This window comes from Geospiza fortis, unplaced genomic scaffold, assembly GCF_000277835.1.
Source record: "Geospiza fortis unplaced genomic scaffold, GeoFor_1.0 scaffold425, whole genome shotgun sequence".
NCBI lineage: Eukaryota > Metazoa > Chordata > Aves > Passeriformes > Thraupidae > Geospiza > Geospiza fortis.
Window position 1 is genome coordinate 960,960 of NW_005054387.1, and position 27,836 is coordinate 988,795.

Sequence of the window (27,836 nt, forward strand, 5' to 3'; positions counted from 1 at the left end):
TATTCCAAGGGTAAATGTATTTAAATAATTTACAATCATTGGACAGCCTGGAAGTCTGGGGTTTCTGTTGTTGTTTTTTGGTTTGTTTTTTTTTTTTTTTTCCCATGCTAAAATCACAAAGATGTTCAAAATAAAAACCGTATTTAAAAAATGACCGTACATGGTGTGAGGGAGGGGCTGGGCTCAGGGGAGCAGGCAGGGCCCCCATGGGCTGAGACCCCACCTCCAATCCGGCTGCATTCCACAGGGAGAGGAGCTTCCCGCTGCTGCTGGAGCCAGGGCAGGCAGCAGGAACTGAGCAGGACATGCTGCTGGGGCCATGGGACAGCTCTGTGCCCAGCTGCCAGCCCCACATCCCAGAGCTGGGCACACAGGGGTGGCAGGAGGGAGGCAAAGCTGCCATCCCAGCCCCAGCACAGCCCCTCCACCCCGCTGCTGTCCCTGCAGGCCAGGCTGGGCTCCAGCCCCGTGGATAAGGCAACACCTCGTGTCTAGGGAAGGACTCCCTGGCCGTGTCTGTCCCTCGTGGCCGTGTCCCTGATGTCCCTGGCCTCAAGGCAAACGCTGGTGCACCCTGAGGTGCCGGTGACACTGCAGCTCCTGGACAGCAGCCTGAGCTACCCCCCTGCCCCTCTCAACCCTTTCCCCCCCCTGGGTGCCCAGCCTGCCCCGAGGGAATGCAGAGGCCCAGGAAGGGTTGGGAGTGACAGCGGGGTAGCCATGGGCAGGGGACCACAGCGTCACCCCCAGCAGCAGTGGGTGAGCAGGCACTTGCCAGCTCCCCTGGCCCACGCCTGGGGACCTGTTCTCTCCCCGGCCCCGCCAGCCCCGCTCTTAGCTCCACACATCCAGGGAGTAGCGGCCCTTTGTCATCAGTTTCTTTACATAGTCCACAGCCTGGGGCTGGCTCATGTTGCCAAACTCGGAGACGATCTCGTAGAAGGTGTTCTGCACGTCCCGGGCCATGTTCCGGGCATCGCTGCAAACACGGAGTGAGTGAGACACCAGAGCAGAGCCACACAGCCACCTCCCGCTCTGCAGGGTGTGCTCACCCCTGCCCCCTGCCCTCCCTGAACCAGGACAGCAGAACCCTCCCAGGGCTTGTAATGCACACCTGGTGAAACTGAGTCACGCTCCTTTTCCTGAGAATTGCCCCCAAATCCCCATCCCCTGCCCAGACCTACCCGCACACATAGATGTGAGCCATCCCCTCATTAACCAGCTTCCAGACGTTCTCCTTGTTCTTCTTCAGTAAGTGCTGGACATAAACCTGGCAGGAAACAAGGTGGGAGTGAGGGGAGAGGAGCAGAGCCCCCACACCACAGACCTTGGAGAGGGAGGCTCAGGAAGGCAAGGCTGTGCTCACAGCTCTGGGAGACAAGACAAGTGCTGGGTGCTCCTGCCTGCCATGGGAGTGATGGTGGGCAGCAGGAACAAGTGGCATGAGGAACAGTGTGGTACCTTCTCAGCCTGGTCCCTGGAGAAGGCCACGTTGAGCTGGGTGAGCACTCCCTCCTTCTGGAAGCGGGCCAGCTCCTCCCGGTACAGGTAGTCCTCGCGCTCGTGGCGGCAGCCATAGTAAAGCACTGTCTCACCCACCTCCTTGCCTGCAGGGTGGGTCACACAGCCCCATCAGCTGGGCCCTGCCAGCCCCCTTCCCAACCTCCCCTTGTCCTGACACCCCCAGCAGCCCCCAGCCCTGTGCTCTCCCCCACCCTGGGCTCGCAGAGCTGCACGATGGTTTCTGGTTACAAGGGGAAGCTCAGGACTGATTCCCAATAGTGGCCACAGGCTTTAGAATCGAGTCTGAGTGACCTGGCTGTGGTTATTTGGAGGTGTGGTAGTGGCATGTGGTATTCACATGCCCTCTGAACAGACAGAAGCTGTGAGACAAGCAGAGAAGAAGGAAAACACAATTCTTATCTCATTGTGCTAAAGTAGAATGCAATATGGAGATCATTTACCCAGAGTGAGCATGTTTTGTTCCCTTGGCCTATCAGGGCCAAGAGATGTGTGTGTGTTGGACTGTCACAGGACAGTCAGGAGGGAATCAGAGATGAGTGCAGTGTGAGCAAGAGTGAGTGCATGGCAGATTCAATTTAGATGAAATGTACATAGTATAGTATAACAAAGTAATTCATTAGCCTTCTGATGATGGAGTCAGATGCATCATTCTCTCTCCCCTTTGTCAGACTCACCTTAGATTTACAATAGTGGCAGAGGTCAGAGAAGTGCCCCAGCTCTGTCCACCCCCAAACATCCTCTGTGGCCAAGAGCAGGACAGACACCCTTGTGTGGACAAAACCACTCAGCCGTATTCACCACGCCCCAGCACTCTGCTTTTGGCTGGGCCAACCCGCAACAGGAGCAGCAAAGCTGCACCCTGGAGGCACCAAACTGCCCCCACAGAGCCCTGCAGCAGCTCCAGCCCCTGGGCACTCACTCACTCACCCTGCTGCTTGAGCCAGGCCCTCTCCTGGATGAAGCCCATGAAGGGGGCGATGCCGGTGCCTGGCCCGATCATGATCACGGGCGTGCTGGGCTTGAAGGGCAGCCGGAACTGCGACTTGCGCACGTACATGGGCACCAGGGAGCTGCTCCCCTGCTGGCCAGGCACCTGGGAGCTGCTCCCAGGCTGGACAGGCACCTTGCTCCTGAGCCAGCTGGTGGCCACCCCTTTGTTTAGGCGGCCTGTCTTGGTCTCGTACTCCACAGTCACAGCACAGATGTGGATGGAGTTGGGATGGACCTGGGTAGGGGGATAGAATATAATGAAATAAAGATGGTGTAGAAAGTAATCTTACCCCTAAGGAGTTGCAGCTGGGTCAATTATCAAAGATTAGCAGCAGGCCTGACTTGAACAGGCCACAGCTGTAAGCAGTGAGAAGAAGATGCTATAAAAGAGTGGGGTGGCTGGTTGGGAAGGGAACTGGAGTTTGTTGGCTGCTTTGTGAAGAGGAAAGAGTCAGTGCTCTGAGGAGCTGCCCATAAGAAACACTGAGAAGGTATGAAATTTCTGTGATAAGGAGACAACAGTATGAAACCCCTACAATAAGATGGCAACAGACCTGCAGGGAAGAGATGCTGGAACCAGGCGGGGAAGGAGCCCCAGCAACTCCACACTATGCTAAGGAGTGGGGAAAGTTCAGCCTCATGTTAACATTGGGACAGCTACTCCTCTCTGTGTGCTCCTCATGGGGCTTCTGTCTTGTCCTCAACTCATCACAGGACCACTGAGCTTCCCTGGGGGTTGCCAAGAGGGACTTTTGACCAGCCCCTAAAATGCCACCTTGCCAGGCAAATGGGCAAAGAGGAGCAGGGCTCCAGAGAGTGTGGTGGTATCAGGGCACAGCTGGCTGCAGCATGGGCCTCTGCACAGCCCCTGTGGGAAACTGGGATAACTCCACTCATGGAGATCGCTAAACCTGCCCCTCTCAAATGTCACCAGGAGAAGCTCCAAGCTGAGAAGAGCTGCAGCTGAAGAGGTCCCTCCACAGGCACATTCCCTGCTGGAAGCACACCCACCTTGGAGGAGGAGGCGATGGAGTAGTAGCGGGCCTGCAGGCGGGGCAGGAGCTCACACAGGTGGTCGATGGGGGGGCGCAGGGAGGGCATGTCCTGCAGAATGGCCAGGATGTTCCTGCGGGCCTCCACCACCCAGCTGAGGTACAGCGCCTGCAGGCAAGGACAGCACAGGCATCACAACCTCCCCACAGGGCTGGCAAACACCCCCCTTGAGCCTGAATTGCTGCTAGTAAAGTTCAGGGTAAAGAAGCAAAAAGGGTCTTTGCATAATATCCACAGATGTTTAATTCAGCTGCACGGTGAGATCTTCAGGTGTGGAGGGATAGAATGTAAGAGAATAAAGAGTGCAGAAGGTAGTCTCACACCTGGGGAGTTGCAGCTGTACTAATCACCAAAGATTAGGAACAGGCCTGCCCTTAACAGGCCACAGCTGTGTCCAATAAGAAGACAAGTGCTACAAAAGAGTGGGTTAGCTGGGTGAGGAGAGAGTTGGAGTTTGTTGGCTGTGCTGTGAGGAGCTGCCCATGAGAAATCACCAAGAAGGTATGGAACTTTTGCAATAAGATGACAGCATTCAGGTCTCCAGCACACACACCTGGAGAGTCCAGCTTTCTCTCCTGGGGGCTGACCCTGAGGCAGTACAAAGATAAAGGCCAATCAGGAAAATGGGAGGTGAATGGCTCAGGAATATAGGGACAGACATAGGAACAGGGGAAGGAGCCAATGGGGCGTAACTTAGGAGATGCCCCCCAGGACCTCCACACCCTGTGGGCTCTCTGGGTGCCTTTTGGGGACTCCCCAGGCCAGGTGGGCAGGGCAGTGCTCCCACCTTGCCCTCGGCAGCAGACGAGGCCATTTTGCGCAGGCGCTCCTGCTCGCCGCTGTCCGAGGCGTACTGGGCCAGCTCGTAGAGCACGTTGGTGCGGGGAGGGTTGGTGATGTCCAGGTAGTAGGTCAGGGCTGTCCTGTACGATGTGGGGCAGGGGAAGGGATGCTTCTTGTTGGATTCCTCTGGAGAAGTGGGAGAGAAAGAAAAATTAAAAATCTATCCACCTTGTGCCGGCTGCTACACACGCAGCGAGGGCTGGAGACAGAGCAGAGTGGGCTTCAGCAGCCTGTGGGTCAGAGCCCCAGCTCCACACTGAATCACCTTCCTCCCCAGGCAGCTCCATCTCCCAGTAGCCCATTTTGTGTTTCATAGGTGCTGCCTGACAGTTTAGCAGCAAAAAATACACCCTGTGTTCCCCAAGGGGCTCCCTGCCCTGAGATGTGCATACACAGTCCAGCAAACCCCCCAGGCTAAGCAGGCAGCTGTCCTCCATGGAAAATTTGGCCTCAGGCACTTACACCTCCATCAGATCTGGCCTCAAAAGTGTCCTTAGGCTCTGTCAGCCACATTCAGCTGTGCCAGCAGTCAAGGCTGGAGCCATTCTGTTCAGCCTTGAGAGGTCCATGAGGGACAGGAATGACTGCACAGGGGGCCACAGGCTCCAGCAATGCCTTAAATCCACTTTGCCTCTAGAAACCAGGAGCTCTCTCAGGCTTCTGGGCCAGCACATCTGCTGCCTCAGGTCTGGCTGTGCTGCTCCAGGACTGTGGTGGGCAGCAGCTGCCATCTCCCTCCTGCCAGAGGCTGGCTCTGCTGGGAATGCCACCCAGGAACAGCTCCTTGGATCAGCACAAGTGCTCCCTGCTGGCAGCTCAGTCCCCAAGCCTGTGCCTCCTCCCAGGACTGAATAAGAACATCTCACACACTCAGGGCCCTGAGGAGCTCCAGGGCTGCTGAAGGATGCTCTGGTGGGCTGATGCTCCATAATTAGGAGTGTGCTGTTACATAATTTGTTGTTGAATGGGCTCACCAAGCACATTTCACAAGTGACCCACTTCAGCTGATCTCAGCAAGCAGGCTCTGAGCCCCTGCTAAAACAGCACAGCACTGAGAGGGGCTGTGGGACATCTGGAGGTGCCTCACAGGATCTGAGGGTGAAGGACAGAGGCCACAGCTGGAGAACTGGAGACCCTCAGGGGTCAGCCCCACTCACCATCCAAGTTGTTCAGGGACATGACAGTGTCCAGGTCCGTGCCCAGGATCTCACCAATCTGGTTCACCAGGGAGGAGTCGTTGGCTGGGTACACAGCCACGTGGTCCCCAGACTCATACCTGGCACAGAGCAGGAGGAGAGCACGTGGAACACCTGCACCACTTCTTGACCACCCCCAGCAGCTCAGCCAGAAGACAAGGGGGCTGGTGCAAGAGGCAGCTGGACAACACTGAGGTCTGATGCACAGGACCTGCACTGCCAGCAGTGACAGCAGCAGTGACATTGTGGGAAAATGGTTTCCCAGGGTTTTTATTAACAGCAGTTTTGCCAGAGTTTCAGCAAGGACAGGTCAATTCCCCAACAGAACAAAGCAAAGCTCCTCAAAACCTCTGCAGTTGCGTTAAGCCAGTTGGATTAATGACTTCCTAACAATTTAAGTAATTTAAGCCAGTGAGAGGGTTTTAAGAACAGGGCTTTATTCCCTTTATTTATGCTCATACATCTAAACCAGGCAAATACAGGCAAAAGCAATCCCCAGCTCAGCTGTCCTCTCATTTATTGAGTGACCTCTAGAGAATTCCTGCAACTGGGACTGCTCAGGTAGGACAGGGATGAGGGATGGGATGGACCCCAAGCAATGCAAGAGCTGGGAGCAAGTCCTGACAGGGGGTACCTGGTACAGAAGCCCAAAGGGGCAGTGTTAAGGAGCAAGGTCTCCTTCTAAGTGCTGGATGAGGCTGGTGCCACATCCTTGTTCTCTGCTTCTCACAAAGCAGAGGAGCAATCTCCCCCAGGGAAGTACCTGATTTTGGAATTGGAGATATCCAGCTCCAGGTGCATCAAGTGTCGCTCTCCACCCTCGTTCAGCTTGCGGTTCTCTGTGACCTGAGCCAGGAAGGGGTTCTTGGCATCAAATGGGCTGCAAGGAAAGACAAAGGGGCTCTGGGATTCCCTCCTGCAGGCTCATGGAGCTCCTTCTATCCAGGCATGCTCCCTGTGACTCCAGAGCAGGCTCTCATGATTGGGTTCCTGTTCCAGAGCACACTGCACCCCAGCATGAACCAAATCACGATCTGCTGCTCCCCACACTGGCACAGCAAACAGATCATGACCCTGTTGCTCCCCACACTGGCACAGCAAACAGATCATGACCCTGCTGCTCCCCACACTGGCACAGCAAACAGATCATTTCCTTCTCAGCACAGCCCAGCAGTCAACAGCTTCTGTCCCATTAAGGGCACACACAGAACTGGACTGGAGGTACTGTCACATCTCAAAGAAGCATTTCAGGCTGGAATTAAAGTTTAAAGCTCATCTCCCCACAGCAATACTGCCAGCAGCCATCATGCATTGGCTGCTGCAGGCAAGGAAAGGCTCAGGACAGATGCTGTGGATGTACCAGCCAAACAGCACACACAGCCATCTCCTCACCATGAATGATTCATGAACTGGGGAATCTCAGAGTCCCAGTGGAGCTCTGAGCCCATTTCTCTTGGGCAGAGGCCTGCTGTGCTGCAGGAGTGGCAGTGCCTGCACAGCAGGTGCTGTTACAAACACCATGGAGCCAGCAGCCAAGGCCTGCCCCAGGCACAGCCTGCCCAGGGGTTTGGCACTCACGGCTTCTGGTTCTCGTAGCTCTTGAGTCTGCCCATCTCCCCCGTGTAGACTTTGTTCATGTTCACATCTGTGTGCACCACCAGCTCGTACTGACGGATGCTGGGGGGAAAAAAGGAGAGAAAAGAGAAAAAAGTCAAATTGGAACCCACAAGGTACACCTGGAAGCATCATCTCCTTTGCTGGATTTGCTGCAGCTCAAAAGCAAATGCAAATTCCACCCCTTTGCCCCTCCTGAGACATGAGGAAGTAGGCAGACTCTGCAGAAAGCCCAAAGCAAGGGGAACCCTCAGCCTCCCTGGAGCCTCACAACCAGCACACCCAGCCCCAAAGGAGCCAGAGCCATCATCTCCCCACTCAGAACAGGAACCCAGAGCTGGGCTCAGACTCACACCAGCACGGGCTCAGGCCAAACAGCCCCACTCACTGTTACACTTCACTCATGCCCTTGAGTCTGGAAGGGGAGGCAGTGCAGAGGAAAGGGAACAGCAGCCCAGGGCTGATGGCACAGCCACAAGTCAAGGTGACCAGGAGGAGCTGCTCCTAAACCCACCTGGACTCTTCTCCTGTAGCCTCCACCCCGAAGTGCTCACACACTGCTGGCCAGAACTGCTCTCTCCAGGTGATGAAGTCTTCTTCCAGGCTAGCCAGAGCAGAAGAGAGAGTCAATAACCCAGCCCCATTCCCAGAGAAGCCACCTGAGATCCCTGTGCCCTCCTCCCATCACTGTGGGAAAAGGCATTTAGACCCAGCTACTTTTGGTACCTCCACATGCCCACAGATAACCAGGAAAGCACCTGCAGGGCACTGAGTGGGAACTGCTGCTACACCAGACACCCCTCCCTTCCCCAGCCCTGCCAAGGAAGGCTTTGTTATTTAGGCTCAGTCTTTAAAAGGCTCAGCTCCCCATTGTCCACCCCTGGCATGAGGTGACCTTCCTAACAGGTCATTATTCCTCTGTGGCACTGCTTATTTTTCCAGGCTCAGAGCCTTCCACACAGGGCATATCCCTTCCAAAAGGCCCTGCAGAACTTAGAGGTAGAGCCACAGGTTGATGAAATGTCCCAGGGTGCTCAGGTGAACACAGAGAGGTTAAAACAAAAAAAAAAAAGAAAGAAAATATCATTGTCCGAGTTGGAAAACATAAAACAGCTCCCAAGGAGATTAACCTGCCTCCTTCACTGGGATGGGTGAGTTTATCCACAAAGGCAGAGGAGGCTGCAAAGCCTGCTCCAGTTGTCCCATGGGCATTTAAAGCTGAGGTGGGATTTCCCAGACACAGGACACTCCCTGTGCACAGGAAGCTGATTGTGAGAGACACAGCAGACACAAACATGTCAACCCCAACCACAAGCCCTGTGAGCTTATTTCTGGCTTGGTAGGGGAGCCCATTCCCTGCCAAGGTCCCTTCCAAGATGCTTTCAGCCAGCTCTGACCAGCCCCTCAGCCCAAGGCACTCACTTGCCATCATCATCTCCCAGCCCCAGCTCAAAGATGCGCTGCGCTCCAAGCTCCTCCAGCCTCTTGTCCACATACTTCCCCATGGCATTGAAGTGCTCATAAGTTTTGTTCCCCAGCCCAAAGACCTGGAAGGGAACACTCATGAGCATGCAGAAGCAGGAGGTGAACTTTCCCCATCCATTTGACATCCTCTGGCCAGGTATCACCCCACAAAGGATGCAGAACAAAGACAGTGAGACCTCTCCCAGCTCCCCTATCAGCTCTCCAGTAAGAATTTACCACTGAGAGTGTGTGGTCAGGAGGCATCAGCACCTCCCCTGAGCCTGGGTGCACTTCCAAGAGCTCCTGCATATCTCCTTGTGGGACCAGTAAGAACCTGGCATGCCTGGAGAGCCATTGCTGGCCTTTGCCTCCCACAAACCACACAGTAAATAAAACCTTGCTCACTGCTTCACATCTCCACCAGTGGATTCTATTCTCATTTGCAATATTATGCTGCCTAAGGAATTTGGCCAGGGTTTAGGTGAGGTGGCTGTTTCTCAGCCAGTTATTCAGCTCAGCACAGGAAGAGAGCTACACACTCCTCGAAGTGATTTAATTCATGGGAGAAGATCTGGCCCCAGGCTGCTCAATTAGCTTCTGAAGAGCAGCAGCAGCCTGTAGCTCATTTACAAACCTGCATTCAGTGCCTGCAGGGCTGTTTGGGGCTGTTTATACCAGGAAACCCTGATGATTTAGGGAGTGGAGAGCAAACTTTGCATTTAAAGCCTCCAGAAGTACATTTGCAGGTGTCCACAAAGCCTGGGCAGGAAGACAGCAGGGATCTCATCCCAGACAAGGTGTACAAGACATAGACATCATGTTGGGCCTTTCTCCAAGCCACTCTGGAGGGCTCTTGGCCTTCCTGCCCAAATGCAACACAAAAACTGGAATGGGGCCACTTACTGCAAACCGGAGACCTGAGAGGTCGGCATCAGCCTCCTGCAGCCAGTCATAGAAATCCTGGGCATTATCTGTGGGATCCCCCTCTCCATAGGTGGCCATGCAGAACACTGCCAAGGACTTGTCAATCTCAGAGAGGCGACTCAGGTCCGACTGCAAGCAGAGGAAAGAAGGAATCTTCAAGCATCCCACACTGTGGCTGTTGGGCAATTCCTATTCCCACAGCGTAGGTGTGCAAACAGCACCAGCTGTTTACAGAAGGGGTTGGGAAAGACCAAACCCACCCATAATGGCAGGGAAAATAAAGGAAACCACCCTCACTGGACTGCAAGTCAATATTCTGCTCCACCAGAAAGAAAAGCAATGGGATTTTCCATGCAAGGCTTCAAAGGACCAGGAGAATGTAGAATGGCAAGGACTGAGCCCGTACCTGCATCCCTCAGGCTGATCTTTTCTCCCCTAAATGACACAACTGTCCCTTGGCCAGGGTCATTGGATTTTTTTAGGGGGCACTGAAAGGTTGTGACTATTCCAAGGCTGTTCAGGGCTAAATTACCAGGTCATACTCCTCTGGATCTGCTGCCATGCCCCGGAGGCCATAGCGATGGGCATCTTTGGCCAGGCGATTGGCAAACTCCTCTGCTGTGCCCGTCTGGGAACCATAGAAAACCACGATATTTCGGCCCTGGAGAGAAAGAAAAATCCCTTTTAAGTGATGATTAGTCATTTGGCAAATGCATGGATGAAGCACAAAGGAAATGCCTGAGATCAGGAATCCTGGACTGCAACCTAAAGGCAACCAGGAGCGTGCGCTTGTGCAGGACTCCAAGAGCTTGGCAGAAAACTCAAGGCTGAGCTGTTAATGAGAACATGACTCTTGCCACTCTCAGAGGGGAGATTCAGGTCAGACTAAAACCCAAAGCAAAGAATAAACTTTCCAGATTCATTCTCAACTTCGAGGCTGCAGCGTGACTCCTGGAAACAGGGAACACCCTGGATGAGAACGCAGAACTTGCCAAAGGCTCTGGGCAAGTGCCTGAGCACCAGAGCTCCTGCTCTGCTGCAAGCCAGCTACTTTGAAGTAGAATGGAAAATGCATCCAGCCCTTGCTTCCTCTTGTGTCCAGAGCAGCAGAGTCAAAAGCTGACAGTTCTGTGTACAATTCCCATTGCACAGCCAGCCAGTTTGGGAACCAACCACACAGATAAACAACTGCCAGCCAATGACTTCAAAGTCTCTGCCATTTCCCTTCTGACTTTGATCTCATATTACATTATTTTTTTCCACCACTGAATTTTCACTTTAATTTCTTCTCTAAGAACAACTCTCAGGCACAGACTAAAAGAGCTATTCCTGGCTGCTCACACAGCCTTCCTCTGGATGCTCTCTGCAGCAGCCATGCGTCTGTCTCCAAACCAGCTCCTCCTGCTGACAGTTTCCAGAGGAAAATGGGATGGTTCCAGAGGAAACTGGGATGGACATGAGCTCCCCCACCTTCCCAGCACCCTTGGAGGCAGAACAGGCAGCTTACCGTTTTCTTCATCTTCTCAATGAAGCTGCTGTCTCTCACTGGAGCTGCTCTGAAAGACAGGAGGAACATCTTTTCAGATGAGCACATTCATTTTTGACGTCATGGAATAAGCAAGTGGGAGAAAAGTGGCCTCCAGACCTCAGGAAAGTTGCCAAAAAGGGTGTGAATCTCCACTGACCACAGTTATTATATATATGTGCACAGGGCTGCACATTGCTCAGCCACAGGAGTTCTGCACACAACCATGGAGCAGGGCCTTGGAGCAGAGGGGAGAAGCTGAGCTCCTGCCTGATGCCCATCAGTGAATCCTCCCACAGGAAAAGCCCAGGCACACAGCCCTGACCACCAGGAAACCTTTATCAACTGCTCTGAGAGGTTTCACAGCTGAGCTAAAGGATCTCACAGGAACAGTTCTCCAGATAAATCTCAGGGGCCAAGCCATGGTTTGAAAGAAGGGAATGGAAAACTCCCTCCTTCCCACACCACTGTGGGCAGGCAGGATCAGTCCCGAGCCATGCTTCCCAGGGCACATCCCCCAAACCTGAAGTCAAACAGGGCTAAAAATCAGCTGTTTCAACCTCCAAACAGCATGCCAGCCACGAGCCCAGAGCTGCAGAGCCCTGTGGAGCAGGCACACACAGCTGATCAGAGCCACAGAGCTCCCAGCAAGGCCACCACTGCCAGCCAAGGTCCTGTGGAGCTCATTCTCTGCTGGCTTCCCATTCCCAGGATGGATCTCCTGCACAGAACATTTGCATTATTGTATAGATGTGGCTTTCCCTAGCTTGGAAGTGGGACAAACCCCAGCAGAGCCAGAAGCATGGAGGTGGGGATTCACACTGCTGGGGCTGCCCTGTTAGGGAGGGAGCCAGCAGAGCTTTGCTATCCTTAGCACATCTTTGGATTTTCAGTGTCATGGAGTGAAAACAGCCCAGCCCTGGGGACCCTGGGAGCCTCACAAGCAGAGGTGACAATAACTACAGTCAGATTAGGTGCTGGGAGCTTTTCAGAGCAGGCCAGGACAGAAGCTCCCCTGCTGTCCTCCCCCAACTCTGGTAGCAGGGAACTGGAATGTGGGACCCATTCTTGTTCCACAGTGGAAGAATGCAAGGCCGGGTCTCCTGTGGGAAGAGAGAAGCCTCCAGGCAAAAAAACAAATGGTTTTGGCTCCAGCCCATGTGAGAATGTGAAGAGCTTGCTAACAGTTTCCTCAACTCCGTAGCCCAGAGGGAGGGATCCTGCGGATGTGCTGAGGCATTTCAGGAGAGCACACACACACGCAGAGCAGCAGGGTGGGGGACACTCATAAAACATCCCTTCCAGCACCCCTTGCTACCCAAAGGGATCAAGGAGCTCCATAACTGGGCCTGACAGCTCTGAGCACCAACAGGCTCATACAAAAGACGAAGCACACACAAAGGACAAGCAAAGCTGACCCCAAAAAGCTCCCCAAGGCAGCCATGCTCCCAGGAGAGCTGCTTCACACCCTGCTTGGCTCTCCCAGCAGTTAACAGCCTCCCCATGTTGTCATTTGTCCCCTGTTGGGAACTGGGATATCAAAAATATCTTCAGGGAGCAGCCTCAGCCCTGCCCACGCTGCAGCCAGGACAGAGCTTGGGAGAGCTCTCAAGACACAGCTCTCACTTAGTTCTTATCTCCTTGGTGAACTTTTTAATTCCTGCCCTCTGCAAATGAGATCCAATTAAAACAACTGTTGGTTTAACTACTAAACAAAATGCTTTTAAAGGAGGAGAAAAAGAAAAGTTTTTAGATCCTTTCAACAAGCTCCCTTTGGAAGAGAAAAGGGAGCAGCACATGGAGCTCGTCCGTTTTCAAAGGAGGCAACCCTGCACTGAAGTGAGTGCTGGAGAACAGGCTGTGGCTCAGATACAGAAGAAATAATGAGTCTGGCTTTGGAAAAAAGGCTACACAACTCCCTGAAATTGCTTCATCAGGGTGGCCTAAAAATCTGAGCAATGAAAACACACAGGCACCAAAGGCAGAAACTACACACATTTCCACTGCTCTGCCAGGGAAACTTGGAAGAGAAAGTTTGTCCTCAGCAAGGACTGCTCTTACAGCTTAGACAGCTCAAGGCAGCAGCTACAAGCACTAGAAGAAGCACTGGGTGAGGGAAGGGGATTAACCCCATTGTCAGAGTGAGCCTGTAACTTGTACAGCTCCCCCACCCTTGGTGAGAGCCCACAGCACAAACGACTCCCAGGGCTCTCTGCCACTTTGGTTTCAGGAGAAAGAAAGGATAGGGGAGGAAGCTTCCAACAGCTCAGCAAGAACACCAAAGTCTGTCTCAGCTGAACACCTCTCCTTCAGAAAGCTCCTGTTCCTTTCCTGCTGAAAGCACAGATACATCCAGAAGTGAGGATGCAGGCTGGATGCTGCACAGAAACCGAGCACCGACAGCAGGGTCTCCTCTGGAGCACAGGGAGGCTCTCTTACCTTCTCCCTTTCCTTCTCCTCCTGTTGCAGAGGGAGGAGGCACCCACTCCACCCAGCTCTGGAGCTGGAAGGATCCCAGCAGCCCATCAGGCAGAGTAACTCACCTGGCCACGGCCGGCTCTTCCCGCGGGGCCGAGTACACACAGCCCATGGCAGGGCAGGGAGGAGGCAGACAAAGAGTCCAGGGCAGCTGTGTCTGCAAAGGGAGCTGTGGGGGGACGGATCTAACTTAGCTCTGGAGCCACAGGCACACAGGCCTTTCCATTCTGCTCCTCCCGGGCGTTAAAACCAAGCATCAGCCTTTTGTTGAGGAGAAGAGAGCCGGCACAAAAGGTCCCAGCACGGGTCATAGCAGGAGTGGTGCCGTCCACTCCGATCCTCCTGGTGGGGCTTTGGAAGTTACTGAGTGGATCTGCTCAGTCCTGAGAAACTGCAACATCTGGCAGCAGTGGCAGAAAGGAATTAGGAGTGGAGAATGAAACCTCCCAGGATCCTCCGCAGCACACGTCCCTCTCCCACCCGCACGGAGCAAGGGACGGGACACAAAACCCTCCCCCAGCCTTGTTCCCTTGGAAACTGTTTATATCACAGCTGCTTTTATATATTCTTTTAGAAAAAAAAAAAAAAAGAAAAAAAAAGCTTGATGCTGTAGCTGAATGAAACGATTCCAGACACTGCGTGAGCAACGCGTCGGGTAACTATGGCAGTGCCATTACGGAGGCAGCTCAAAGGAGTTTGTTTTCCTCAGGATCCTATTAAATTAAATTAGAGATGGTCTCTCTCACACACACAGGCAGCAGAGAGCTAATCAGGCTGAGGACTTGGAGCAATTCCTGCCACAGGAAGCCCTACAAGTACCAGGGAATGGATTTCTGCATAGCTGCAGAATAGAGATAAGCCAGCTTCTGTCCCAAACAATGTTAAAGAGGGGGGGAGAAGGGAGAGAGTGACACTCAGCATACCAATGGCTGTCCCACCAGCACCTCCCCAGGATGATTGTCTGCAGAGTGGGGACAGGAGAAGGGAAAGAAATCTGTGATTGAGAAACTTGCAGAGGAGGAGCAGCCAAAGAGCAAAAATAAATTCCTGCATTCCCCGGCAATGGCCCTGCGAGGAAGCGCGGTGGCCGTGGCTGCTGCTGATCCAGAGCTGCTCTCCCTAACGACATCTGCAGAGCAGGCTGCAGGGAGGGCTGCTCTGGTGGTTTTAATTAAGTCTGAAAATGGTCAAAACACAAGCAATGCTCAGTCAGTGGGATCCCAGCCTGGCCCACACACACGTGTTACACATCACAGGTACGGGACACCTCGTCTGCAGGAAGCACTGCACGTGCTGGGTCCTGTCCCTTCTGTGGGCACTTTGGGCAGGAAAACAGCTCCACTTAAGGGTGAAGATCAGCAGCCTGATCCCTCTTTGAGCTGTGGCTGAAGCTGGAGATGCATTGCTGGGGCAAGATCATGATGATTCCCAGGCCACACAGAGAGAACCCAGCCCAGCTGCCATCCAGGGCGTCTCAACCTCACATCTGCTCTTCCACAATCAAAGGCAGTAACAAAAAGTGGCATTTTCTTTGCAGACCCTGCTGAGCTGACATGGTTTTATGAAGGTGTGCTGCTCCCAAAAACCCCAGAAGGGCACTGAGGTGCTGGATGCTGTGTTTAGGTCAGGGACTCTGCTTGCACTCTTCAGCATTGCAAACACATTGCTAAAGCAGCAGGCATTGAGATGTGTCTGAATTTTTATTCAGCACCTTCATCCTCCAGTGCTCTGAGGCTGAAATTGGGGGGCCAAAGTGACACAAGAGAAACCATCATCCAATGCCATCAGATAAAGCAGTTCAGGACACTTTGGCAGAGCTGCAGAGAACGAGCTGAAGAATGCAACCCCTCTAAAGGTCAAGGCTCTCCACTCCAGCCAGAGACAGTCCCACTGAGGCCTCTCTGCCTTCACGGGTCTGGGACAGCTCCCCTGCCCCCCATACCCAGCCAGCCACAGGCAGAGGCTGGCACTGGGATCCTGATTTGCTTGTTCATCAGAAAGGAAACTCCACCCCAGACCGAAGGGTTACAGGAGGGAAGGAAACCCAAGGCTGACCAAGCTTGTTTTCTCACTCATTTTCCTCCCAGTTCCAGGCATCCCATAAAATCCCACTGCAAAAGCTGCAGGAAGTCACTGTCTCTGTCCTGAAGGATTGATGTGCCATCAGCCACAGCTTTGGCTTTTAGGGTCACACTGTCCTGGGACCAGCTTGATAACAATGACCACAGCAGGGCTGCAGCAGGGTACAGGGAACTACTCCACAGCCTCCTCTCACTCTGCACCTGCCTGGCTGACACTTTTCCAAAGTGCAGCTGTGTCAGACAACTTGCTGAACAACCTCACCTCTCAGGTTATCAGCAACAGGAGGTGCTGCTGTTCCACATCTCCCACAAGGAACAGCTTCTCCCTCACTCCTTACAGGGACAGAGAAGGCAGCACAGACTCCACATAAGAAACAAAGTGCCTGTGAGGCAGCTCAGAGCCAGGACCTGCAGCCAGGCTGGGATGGAAGCCCATGTGCTGAGGCCCTGCAGGACAGAACAAGGTGGTAACACACAACCAGCAGTCAAAGCTTCCCTGCAAGGTCACCACAGCCTCTGGAAGAGCTGCACATGATGGGCTGTACGTGGAATCAGTCACAAGGATGGGGAGCACGGGAGCCCAGGCTGTGCCATGGCAGGATCCAATTTCAGATGGACAGTGCCCTTTCCCCAGCCAGCACAGCCATTCTTACAATCTCCAGAGGCGACCACGTGCACTGACACACACAGCCCTGGCTGGCAGGCATGGCAGGGAAATCATCCCAGCAATCCAACAGGACACATTCCCAAGGTAAGGCTGGGCTGGCACAGGCAGCTGGGCTGCTCCCAGCCACGTGTGCACCCATCTGCACAAGGTAGCACAGCCAGGGACACTGCTGCCCTTTAAAACCCTCCCAGCCGGAAAATGTACTTTCCAACCTCCAGAAATAAAGAGTGAGCTAAAAAAATCCAGCAGAAAACTGATGTTAAGTTTGGAATGTGACTGATACAAGGAACGAAATGCACCCAGATCTCCACCTGTGTGGCTCATTCCTGGCCCCAAGCCCTTTGCAGGAGACAGGGTGGAACAAAGCCTCTCCCTCTCCAAATCCAGTCTCCCACTCCAGGGGTAACCTGGTATCAAAAGCCAATCATGATTTACAGGAGCTGCAAAGCAGCACATCCCAGGAACTATCTCCCAGCTCCCCAAGATTATTCCTTTCCCTCATAGCCAAGGGTAGATAAAATCTCCAACAGGAAATCTGTTTAAGAGCAAGCAACCTTTCTCCAGATTTACCCAAATATGACTTTTATCAGAAAACAGCAAGAATTAAATCCTTAAGAGCTCTGAAGTACAGCCAGAGGCTTTCCTGCCTTGCTCGGGAAAGGCCAATTCCCACTTTGGGCCACACGGTGGGGTAAGGCAGAACTGCAGCCTGGCTCTTCCACCGGGATTTCTGCACTGGGAGCAGAACCCACAGCAGCTGAGGGCACAGAAACGCCCCCTCACCACCTCCCACAATCCAGTTGAGCCTCCCAGAACCCACCACAAGCAAGAGAGAGAAGCTCCATTAGAACCACACAGGCTGAGAGCTGTTACTTACACTGTCTGCATCTTGGGGAGCTCAGGCACCTCCTCCTTTTTCTTGCGGAAGAAGAACCAGTAGGTGAAAAGTCCAGTGATGAGGGAGATGAGGAACACGTCTGTCATGCTGAAGAGAGAGTCCTGCTGTGCAGGGCTGTCAGCAGCAATGGTTGGGTCCATGCTGGGCTCCCCCATGGCACTCAGAGGCACTGTGAGCAAGGAAAAACAGTGAGCACCAGCAGCCACATGGGACAGCACTGAAGCACACCCAGAAAATCAGTTTTGCTTTACACTTTGTCTTAGGAGCAAAAGGCTGCCCAACAATTCTTTGGGTAGAGGCCTTGTATCACAGCTCTGCAAGGCTCTGCTGTGTCCTACCAAGCTCTTTCCCGGCTGCTGTATCCATGCTGATCCATCCCTCTGGCAGCAGCCTCAGAGCAGCCCCACACTGCAGCCAAGGAGCCAAACCAGGCTCCTACTGACACCCCAGCAACACCCAACAGGGACTCATGGCCAGCCCGTACTAAAGCCCTTACTCACACACAACCCCTGGGGTGTTACTGAGGGGTGACCCCACTCTTCAGTCACCCCACAGATCTGGGGCTTCCTCCCTCCTTCCCACAAGGTGACAGGATGCCCTGGCCCCACTGCTGTGCTGATAAACCCCCAGAGCAGGACTGTGGCACCAACCCCCCTGAGCACCCCCACAACAGGTTGTTACAACACAAATGATGAATATTTCTGATTTACTCCACTGCAGATTGGATTTACTATCCATCTCTCCCTGAGCCTTTGGCTTCCCAGTCCCCTCCATGATCTCCCCCAGTTTAACTTCCATCTCCTTGAGTTGCTCCTTTACACTTACCAAGGCAGAGTTCAAGTGATCTGGGACCTGCCCACAGCCATACCCAGAGTCTGTGGGAGCATGAGGATGAACACCCAGCCCTCAAATACCCAGGCAGCCCCATGGCCCCCATCCTTCCCCTGAGGAGCCACCCACCCATCCCTCCCTCCCTCCCTCCCACTGCTGGTGCCAAAGCTCTGAACCCCTCTGACCCTAACCCAATGGCAAGATTATCTTCCCTACATGCAAGGACAGTCTGTCCAAATAAACAGATAATTAACTCTAAACTTGATTTGGAAGGGCAAAGTGAGTCTCTCTTTGTACTTGGGCATGCTGCCAACCCAGGGGACTATGGACATTTGAACTTGCACGTAGAAAAGTGACTCAGGGCCGTGCTGGTGTCACAGAGGATACATGCCATGGCTGAGAAACAAAAGTGACTGAAGCTGAAGGTTATGCTAAGACATTCAGGAGCTGGGAAGAGAAGGGAAGGTGATGCTTAGGGAGCACTGATGAGGGAGACCAAGTACAAGCTTCAGAAAAGATCAACCCCGTTTTTACCCCAACAAAGGAAGTCCAGCTCCAGACAACACACACAGCCCTGTGCCACAGGGCACCAGCCATAAAAAGCATCCTGTGGAGCACAGGGAGAAGTCCACAGCCACCTGGCAGTGACCCTGGGTGGGTACTCTGGCAACCCAATGAGCGCTCAACCCCACAAGAAGTTTCATTTGGTGGAGAACTTGGCAAGTAACTGCATCACAAAGAGCACTAAAACACCACTGCAAAGCTTCCTGGTAGGTTCCCACAGAAGACACCAAGGCAGGGTGCTGGAAGAAAAATAAGAGTGATGTGACTGCAGACAAGCAAATTGCACATTCCTCTCCATCAGGCAGGTCACCCTGTCCTCCCTCCTTGCAAACAGGCTTTCCATGGCTGGATCTTGGAGCCAAGCAAGAGCTGGATGTTACTTCTGTACAACTGTAGACTAAACTGTTAGCTAAAGCCTCCACAACTTGGGCTTAGTTGCCAAAAAGGCACAGCTCCCAGGAGGATCCCTCTCCTCCTCCTTATCTGGTTCCAGTAAATCACAAAGGAGCTGGTCTGGCAATCAGCACCAGGGGAATCTGCTCGTGGTGGGGGGGAAATGTTGCTGGTTTATTGCTTTTAGTCCTGATGAAAGCTCAGAAATTTTAATTACAAGCTCTTCTCCTCCTTCCCTCTGCCACCCAACCTGCAGGAATCTCAGCCAATTTCAGCCAAAATCTGCCAGTGAACGCTTCATTTCACAGAGTTTTGGGGTTTTGGTTCTTGCCATCTCACTCATCACTTGAACTGTCATTAAATCTGAGGGCAAAGAAGCCCTGAGTGGTCCATGGTTCCTAAGGAGCCTCAACTGCTGCCTGTGCACAGCACAGCCCAATGCTGCAAAGAGATGGAGGAATCAGTGGGAGGAATCAGTGCCCAGACACAAGTAGGAGTAAATATCTCCAATTCTGAGAGGTGGCTTGGTTTGTTCAGCAGCAGTTTCATTGCCCAAATTACACAAGGGTGGACAACTCCCCTCACACAGGGCAGCGATGGCCATGTCAGTAAAACAACCCTCAGAACATCCTGGCATTCACTCCCTTTCCCTGAAAACCCCAAGGCACAGTGACAAACCTTTGCTCAGAGGAAGCCATGAATAAACACAAGGCTGATGGAGACCACGCTGAGCTGGCTTGGGGCAGGAGCTGCAGCTCTTTCCCTTCTGAGCCCTGGGAAAGGCTCCTTGCCCAGGACACAGCAGCCTCCCTCGTCCCCAAGTGCAGGTGCAGAGAGCTCCAAACCAGAAATGTGGTGAGCAGCACCTGGCCCACAGCAACTCCCAGCTCAGACATGGATATTCACGGATATTCAACGAGCTGCCCTGTGTGGGCAAAGAATGAGGGCAAGAAGGAGCCTGTGCTCTGCTCAGCCAGGTGAGGGCTTTGTCTCCAGCCAAAATTCATCACTGTGCTCAAAGCAGCAGAGCTCCAGCTCCCAGAGCAGAGGGGTTTTTGGCTTTCTCAAGCCTCCAGAGGAGGTCTGCTCTCCCAAGCAGTACTGCCCTGGAGGGAGGCATCCTCAGGGAGCAGCTCCCAGGAATGCTGCCTGGGGGGATGTGGGGGTGGAAGCTGCGCTATCTCCTTGCCTTGACCACACTGCAGCTCTCCAGGGCTTCAAAAAGGAGCCCTGCAGCTGCAGCCAGGCCACCCACTCACTGCCCACAGCCAGGGAAGGGAATATTCCAGGAGGTTCATGGCTCTGGTGCATGGAGCAGAGCCTGGTTTGCTCTCATCTCTTCATTCACAATCTCCACTGCACAAAGTTTCCACACTGATCTCTAACCCTGGGAGGAAACCTGGTCATGGCCTGGTGACAAGAGCTGCTTTAATTTTGATTCATTTTAATTTTGGGCTCCCTCTGGTCCTGGACATTTGGTTATTCAAGGTTTATAGCCCAGCTAGAGATTCTTCTTTTTGCTTTCCCTTCACCACCCCTACCCTCAGGAAAAGGTTTGCAAGAGAAAGGCAAAGAATGTGAAATTAGGCTTCATTTCTCTTTTTTAAAGGGTTGTCTTAACTCAGGAACTATTGAACTCACTTCACCCAGCACAGGAAGATTATTGCTCAATTTATCTCAGTCTCACCTAGCTGGCTGTAACAATTATTTTCCAGAAGTTCACAGCAAATTTGTCATTTTCAAATGACATTTTCATGTCATTTTCAAATAACTTCCAGTGAAAAGAAACCTGACTCTTACTTGAAATTTAGCTATCCTGGGAATCCTGCAGTCTCTGGAAGGGCCTTGGTAGAATCAAACAAGGTTTTTAAAAGGAAAAGGAAATTTATGATACAGTAGTAAAACTTTCCCTGACAACAGTTTCAAGGGTGGCCATTTTATCCACACTGTTTATTATATCTTCAATCAAGGTAGGACAAGATGTCCATATCCCTGAGGCTTTTTCTGATGGTGGCTCCAGTTCCTGGATCCCTGTTTGTGCACACAGCAAAGCCATCAGTCTCAGCAAGATGCGAGCATTTCCATCACACAGAAAAGTCACAACATTTTGAAAGATTGCTATCAAGCAATGCTGTGTTTTAGCACAGCTTTTCAGCCCCTGAATGTGAGAATTTGCTTGATATATGGCAGCTCACAATAATTCAAATCATCAGGGACCTTCTCTGCACATCTCTGTGCTAGCAAACACTTCATATTAAATTAAATGTATTCCTCATTCTCATGCACATCTTGAAAAAAAAAAGGACTGGAAGCACTCTTAGGGCCAGGCATCCTCAAATTCCCCATGATTTCCATACAGACTAAAGGTCACATGCTTAAAAATACTTAAATATATTTATATAAACAGTATTACAAACAAACAAGACAGGAGTGATGAAGACCAAGTGGTCAGCAAACTGAAGAGATTTATTCTCCTTCCTTGCATCAGGAGATGGTGCATCAGATGTTCCCAAAAGCACCCTGGGACACACCACCACAACCACAAAAGGTGGCTGGGAGATTTCCCCTTGTAGAAGTCACCCTGTGGGATCTCCTAGTGACCAAAAGCACCCTGGGACACAGAACCAAAAGCAGAAAACATGGTTGGGAGGTTTCCCCTTGTAGAAGTCACCCTGTGGTACCTCCTAGTGACCAAAAGCCTTGGCTCTGAAGCTAAAGTGGCAGTGTGGGCAGGAAGTTGTCTCTCTTGACACTGAAGTAGCCTTTTTCTTAATAGAGTATCTGTGATGAGTTTCAAGTACCTCAGCTGGACTCCCCAGTCCCAGACCAGGACTGCAGCCTGTGACTCTTGCCCCAAAAATGAGTGACCAAGTTTCTGTGCTTGACTCTGCCCCGTGCCACCACCAGCACACCCTGACGTGCAGAGTCAGCCTCGCCCAGAGGGGAAGGAGAAGGAAAACTGCTGAGCAAGCACAAAGTCACAGGGTTTGGGTGATACTGGCTGTTAATTCTTGGGCTGCTCCAGGGAAGGGGCCAGCTGAAGCAAGATAAAGTGACACATCAGCATGGACCCAAATGAAATGCTCTGGTATGCAGAAATCTGTCTTATCCCACCTTGTGTTCAGCTCTGCATTCTCCTGGGAGGTACTGAGGCGTTAGCAAACTTTGGAACACAAAAGTTATCAATTCCTGCATGGGGATGGGCATATTTCTGTGGGTTAACACACTGGCTTGATTTTATTTAAGAAATAGGAGGGGCAGAGGGAAAGACTCAGTCCCAGAGTTTTCCTTGAGAAGCATAAGAAGGGAGATGCCTTGCTCAGCAGGGAAAAGGAAAACTGCTGAGCCCAGGCTGCTCACTGCCCCCACCTCTGATCATCCATCCCCAGCAGCAGCTGGAGCACCAAGGAGCCCCTGACTGCAGCCCAGCACACCAGAGAGGGATCCCCACAATCCCCTGCAGACACTGCCTGCCGTGGCACGGCTGGCACAGGGGCTGCACCCCCAGAGCTATCAAAACACCCAGGGTTTTTCCCTTTGGACACCTGCAGGTAAGCACAGGGGCTGCAGGTGGAACCTGTGCTCTGCAGTGTGTGCAGAAAGAGAACCAGTGGGGATGGAGTCAAAGAGGAGCTGCGTGACAAACGTGCAGTGCCACCAGCCACCCTCTGCCCGACCCTGGCACCGGTGCCAGGCTCCATTCAAAGGCAGCTCAGCAGGGTGCAGGCAGAGGAGCCTTCCCAGCCCACAGCAAGGTCCAGGCTGCCTCAGCTGAGCAGCAGCAGGGACAGCAGGCAGCGGTTTGGAGCCAAACCACCCTTGCAGCAACGAGATCCCCTCATTTCTCACATCCCAGTGCCAACTGGAGCTCTGGAGCCCAAATCCCCTCCCCACCATCCCCTCATTTCTCACAACACCATCCCAGTGCCAACTGGAGCTCTGGACCCCCATCCCCTCTCCACCAGCCCACCCAACCCCTCCAGCAACACTCACCCAAGGACTGCTTTCCAGATTCTCACGAACAGGAGTCCATGAGGTCTAACTGCAGATATAACAGCAACACACACTCAAAAGGCTCCTTCAGACTGACCTTCTCCTGTTCAGACTGCCACTGAGAGCCCTGCAGAGGCACACAGCGCAGGGGACAAGGGGGCACTGCTGGCAGGGAGGGCACTCGTGCTCTCTGCAGCCACGTGACAGTGACCCTCATGTCCCTGACTCAGCACAGGCATCACGTTAGGCAGCAGAGAGGAAGTGCAGCTGTCATGATTTCCAGTGCTGGGAGCTCTGCGTGGCTGGGGATGTCACCATCACCACCAGATCTGCCAGACCCCTCTTTCTGACCAGGAAGGACCATCCTGAATTGCCAAGGCAGAGGCAGGTGTGTGTGACCAGATTTCCCTTCCCACCTTGTCTGCCCCAGGGACTGCCCTTCCTCTCGTGCTGACAGATTAAGGGCACTATCAGCCTTGAGAAGAAGCCTTTAAAAAGCCCAATTTTAAATCAGAACCCAATTTTTTCCACCAGCATCATGACACAGCCCTAAAATTCAATCTCAGAACAGAACAACCTTATCTGCAGGTGTCCAAAGGGTGCTGATGCTTGGAAAAACCCTGGGTGTTTTGATAAGCAACCAAACCAAGTGAAAACTCCAATTCTTTGTACAGCACTGACCTGCAGCCTGAGATTTAGGTACAATGGCAAAACAGGGAGGCTGTAAATAGAAATTAAACAACTGAAACATCTGGGAGGAAAAAAAGAAAACCACTGGACAGCCCTCTCAGAGGTCTGCAAAGTTTGTGGAGAGCTCACAGAGGCTGCAGCACCAAGAGGAAGCTGCACTGAGACCCCACCACTCCTCCCAGCAGCAGCAGAAGGAAGAGACTTGCCCACAAACAGGAATGCAGTCTTGTGACCAGCCAAGGGCTCTCTTCTTTCACCCACTAATGACATCAGGCAGGTCACTGGTGGCTCTCAGGAAGAGGAGCCCCACAGACACAATCCCAGGAGGAAGGAGGAGAGGCAGCAGCAGCAGAGAGAGCAGGGCTGTGGTGGAGCTGCCATTCCTGTGCCTGGTCTCCTCTGAACCCCACTGCAGCCAAGACTTCCTGCATGTTTAATGTGTGATATTGAGCCAGGAGACCCTCAGGGCAAAACCAGATCTTCTCTTATTCCTCTTAGAAATGCAATAAATTAGACTAAGAAATTCTGTTTACATCAGCCTGTGCCAGCCTCACACAAGCTCTTTTTACTTTCCCTTTTAGTAAAAGGAGACCTGGCAGGAAAAGTCAGCCTTTCCAAAACAAAAGCAGTTCAAGGAAGCAGGTGCTCAGATCCAGGTTATTTAACAACTGCCTTGGATCAGCCTTTTCTCCACAGCTCTGCCACACAGAGATTGCATTTCCCATCAACAAGAGGAGGCTGATCTGGCCCTGTGTGACCTGGTCTGCACAAGCTCCATGCTTTGGGTGGGAATCATCACACAGGTGAGTCCCTGGGCTCGTGGGGAAGGAAAGCACATGAGAAACCTCACAGCTTTCCTTGCCCCTTCAGCCTCTGTTGGACCACAGGTCCTGGTGTGAAGGATTGCTACACCTACAGCTTCCCTATCACTTTCTTCCCACATATTTCCCACAGCTTCCCATTAACCAGCTCAATAAAGAAGGGTAGAAAGTAGCAAAGCCTCACAGAAAACCTGGGAAGTGCTTCTGCACTCTCCCACCAGCTCAGAAATCCCAGCCCAAACTGAGCAGCTGGCTGCAGCAGCACCTCAAGCAGGGAAGGGAACACAAAAACTGTTGGGTTTTTTTGTGAAACAGAAGTTCCTCTCACTGTGAAAGGTGTCTCCTACCCAGACCCTGACACACCAGATCAGACATCAGCAAAACTGCTGTTTTAGACAGAGGACAGATACAGAGTGTGCATCAGTCAGTCTGGATCTTGAAATACTGCATATTTGAGCTTCCACTGTGTCACACTTGCATGTTTTCTGGCCCCTGGGTCTTATTCAAGGACAGCAGAGCAGCTGCAAAAGCAAGGAAGAGAACAAGAACTGTTTTACTGAGGCAGAAAGGAAATCTCTGCTATGGGTATGCTCAGGTGGGGCTGTGCAGTGAGCCCAGTGCACTGAAACAAAGGATTTAAGGCATTATCCACCACAAAAATGAACTCAAACTTGCCAAGCTGCCTTAAAGCAAGCTAGAATTACTGAACTTGCACATTTCCTTCTATGAGATAAAAGCCTGACTCTGAGCCTTTAAACATGGGGGATCTCCCCAGCTTAGGCACTTGGACACCTTCCTTCACAGATTAATGTGAGCCAGCAGAGAAGAACAGGAGTTCGGGGTTACAGGATAAACACAACCTGAGAATGGCAGGTAACTGAGCCCCTGTGAACCAACACTGCTCACCAGCCTCCCCTCCCAGTGAGGGACAAACCCAGAGCACCACAGCTCAGGAACTGCTTGGAACAGGAACAGGGGTCCTGCCAGCACCAATATTCAGGAGCAGGGACAGCCTGCAGGAGGTTTACACCATCCTGATGCCAACTCCATAGGAACCTCTCAGTCCAACAACTGCTCAGAGGGCTGCAAAACCTCAGGAGCAACCCATCCAGGCATGGAGTTTGCATGGCTCAGGTGCTGCTGAAGATGTTTTTCAAAATCAAGAGGGAAAATGACATTTTTTCAGCAGCCTCTTCTGTGACTGCTGTACCCTGTGCTGCCACAGGCACAGCTGGACATTCCTCTCCTCCCCACAGGCTGTTTGTTCACCCTGTGCCTGAGTTTGTGGAGGGCTGGTGTGACAAGCTGTGGCTTTGCCTTATGCCACCACTGGGAAAGGCACCCTATGGATGGGGTCAGTAGCCAGAGACTTTGACCTCTTCCACCAGGAAAAGTCTGAACAGCAAAACCCTCCAATGCTGGTCTCTTTTGAGAGGTTTCCCTTGAAACCAACAGCTGAAAGAGCACCAGAGGGACAGGGTTAAATACATCTTGCAAAGTTTTCACAATGGTCAAGACTTTTGATGAGAACAGTGTGTTTTGGGGATTTATTTATTTCAAGAGAACCAAGGAGCCAGGATATTTTGTATTTATAAGCCCAGTTTCCCCTGAGAATGGAGGAGCTTTTCACACATTACAAGCCCATCTCCTGCATTGCTGTAGGGGATGGAGGTGTCACTGCATGATCCTTGCACCTCTTGGAATCTCAGCACCAGAGCTGTCCTGCTCTGGCTGCCCCAGCAGAAGGGTGTGCCATCACCCTACAGAACCTCCCTGCCTGCCATGGGTCAGCAATCTGACCTGGACTTCACCTTTGTGAAATGATTTGGGAAACACAGATCACTTCCCAGCCCAGCCCCTTGCAATCACACACAGCCACAGCAGACCTCAACACATCAATTCCATCCCCAAAACATGATACAGGCCACAAGACATCAGAGAACTCAGGGGTCACAGGCTGAAAGGCTGGTCCCAAGCTGCAAAAACCACAGCTCTCCAATGCCCCAGCAGAACCAACACAAAGAGAAGATACTTGACACAAGGGCTTTTTGTTCCTCTGTAACAGGAGCTGCTCCTCTTACCTCCAGCAGTTATGCATTGAGTCCTGTTACACAACCAGGACTTGCACAATCCTTGCAGGCATTTTATCAACTTGCTCCTCCAAAGCTTGGAGTTAGAGAGGAGATGCAGCAATGACCCGTGAAAGAGAGTCAATTGATGTGTTTCACAACCATCCAGCACCACAAAACCAGACCTACCAACTCCCTGGGCTGGTTGTTGAACCTTCCCAGCAGACTTCCCTTGCACTGCCACAGCCAGATTTTACCAAGGAGAAAAATCCAACCCCACCTCAAACTCCACACAGCAACAAAGGAAGATAAATAAACCAATACCTCCGTTCCTTGCAAAGGAGTGACTGCAGGCACGAACGTGGCTGATTACTAAGCAAAAATACCACAACAATCTGCCACCATGGGTCAAACTCAGCCACTCTTTGGACTTGTGGCCCTCCAGAAGCCACCAGACATGGCTTCTGATCTCTCTGTCTGGATTCCACGGGTGATAGCAGCATGCAATTAACTTGAAATGTTTACTCGGGGACAAAGAGCAAGAGATTATGAGCAGCCTGCAATTATTATTTTTTCTGACCTATGAAATTGTCAAGCCTATAAAAAAGCAGAGGTGCACCTGTCACTGCAGGGCTGGTGATTCACTCTCCACAACAGCGTGTACAAAGTAATCTCATCACTGGGATCAAATGATCACGTTGGGAAAGCAAATTATGCAAGTTCTAAGAACTGTGTTTTTTGAGGTAGGAGAGTCCACGTCAGGAAACAGAACAAAGTTCAGTGCCCACAGAGGTAACTACAGGTGGTTTTCCTTTATACCAGGGGAGGAGATGGCAGGACCACAGACCTGAGCAGAGAAACCTTTTCCCCAGTCCTTCAGAACCAAGCAAATACAAACTTTGCTGTGTCTCAACAGGCAAAGGAGAGAGCAAAGACCAAACGGGGTTTCAGTCAGACAGTTCCACACTTTGCTGCAGGTAAAGAAGCCATCACTCCCAGCACCCACTGCCAGCCACCCTCCCCAAACCCAAATGCATCCAGAGATGCTCCAGAACCTGTGACACTCAAAAGAGAGGGGTTACCTTGCACCTATGGCTCTGCAAACAAGAGCTGGTGGGGCCTGTGAGCTCCAGCACGGAGGGTGGTGAGCAGCAGGGAAAGTCTCCCTTGAGACAGTTCAAAGAGTTTTGGTTGTATGGCCCTGTTCAACTCCTCCAG

General features: G+C 52.3%; 1 protein-coding gene across 3 annotated transcripts; it reads right to left on the minus strand.

The window, feature by feature from the left end:
* Positions 1–61: 61 nt before the first annotated feature.
* Positions 62–27,836, minus strand: LOC102036096 (NADPH--cytochrome P450 reductase). Of its 3 annotated transcripts, none has more exons than XM_031060647.1 (16): positions 27,701–27,836; positions 17,237–17,426; positions 11,116–11,164; positions 10,141–10,269; positions 9,588–9,737; positions 8,643–8,767; positions 7,735–7,824; positions 7,185–7,283; positions 6,370–6,486; positions 5,568–5,686; positions 4,355–4,536; positions 3,526–3,675; positions 2,452–2,749; positions 1,462–1,607; positions 1,185–1,270; positions 62–979 (listed from the first exon to the last, which is right to left on the minus strand). In XM_031060647.1, exons 2-16 carry the CDS (start codon positions 17,410–17,412, stop codon positions 835–837), a joined length of 2,061 nt encoding a protein of 686 aa, XP_030916507.1. In that variant the 5' UTR covers positions 17,413–17,426; positions 27,701–27,836; the 3' UTR covers positions 62–834. The 3 variants fall into 3 exon arrangements, with proteins under 3 accessions (XP_030916507.1, XP_030916508.1, XP_030916509.1); XM_031060648.1 differs by lacking the exon at positions 27,701–27,836 and adding an exon at positions 23,039–23,194; XM_031060649.1 differs by lacking the exons at positions 17,237–17,426; positions 27,701–27,836 and adding an exon at positions 13,677–14,090.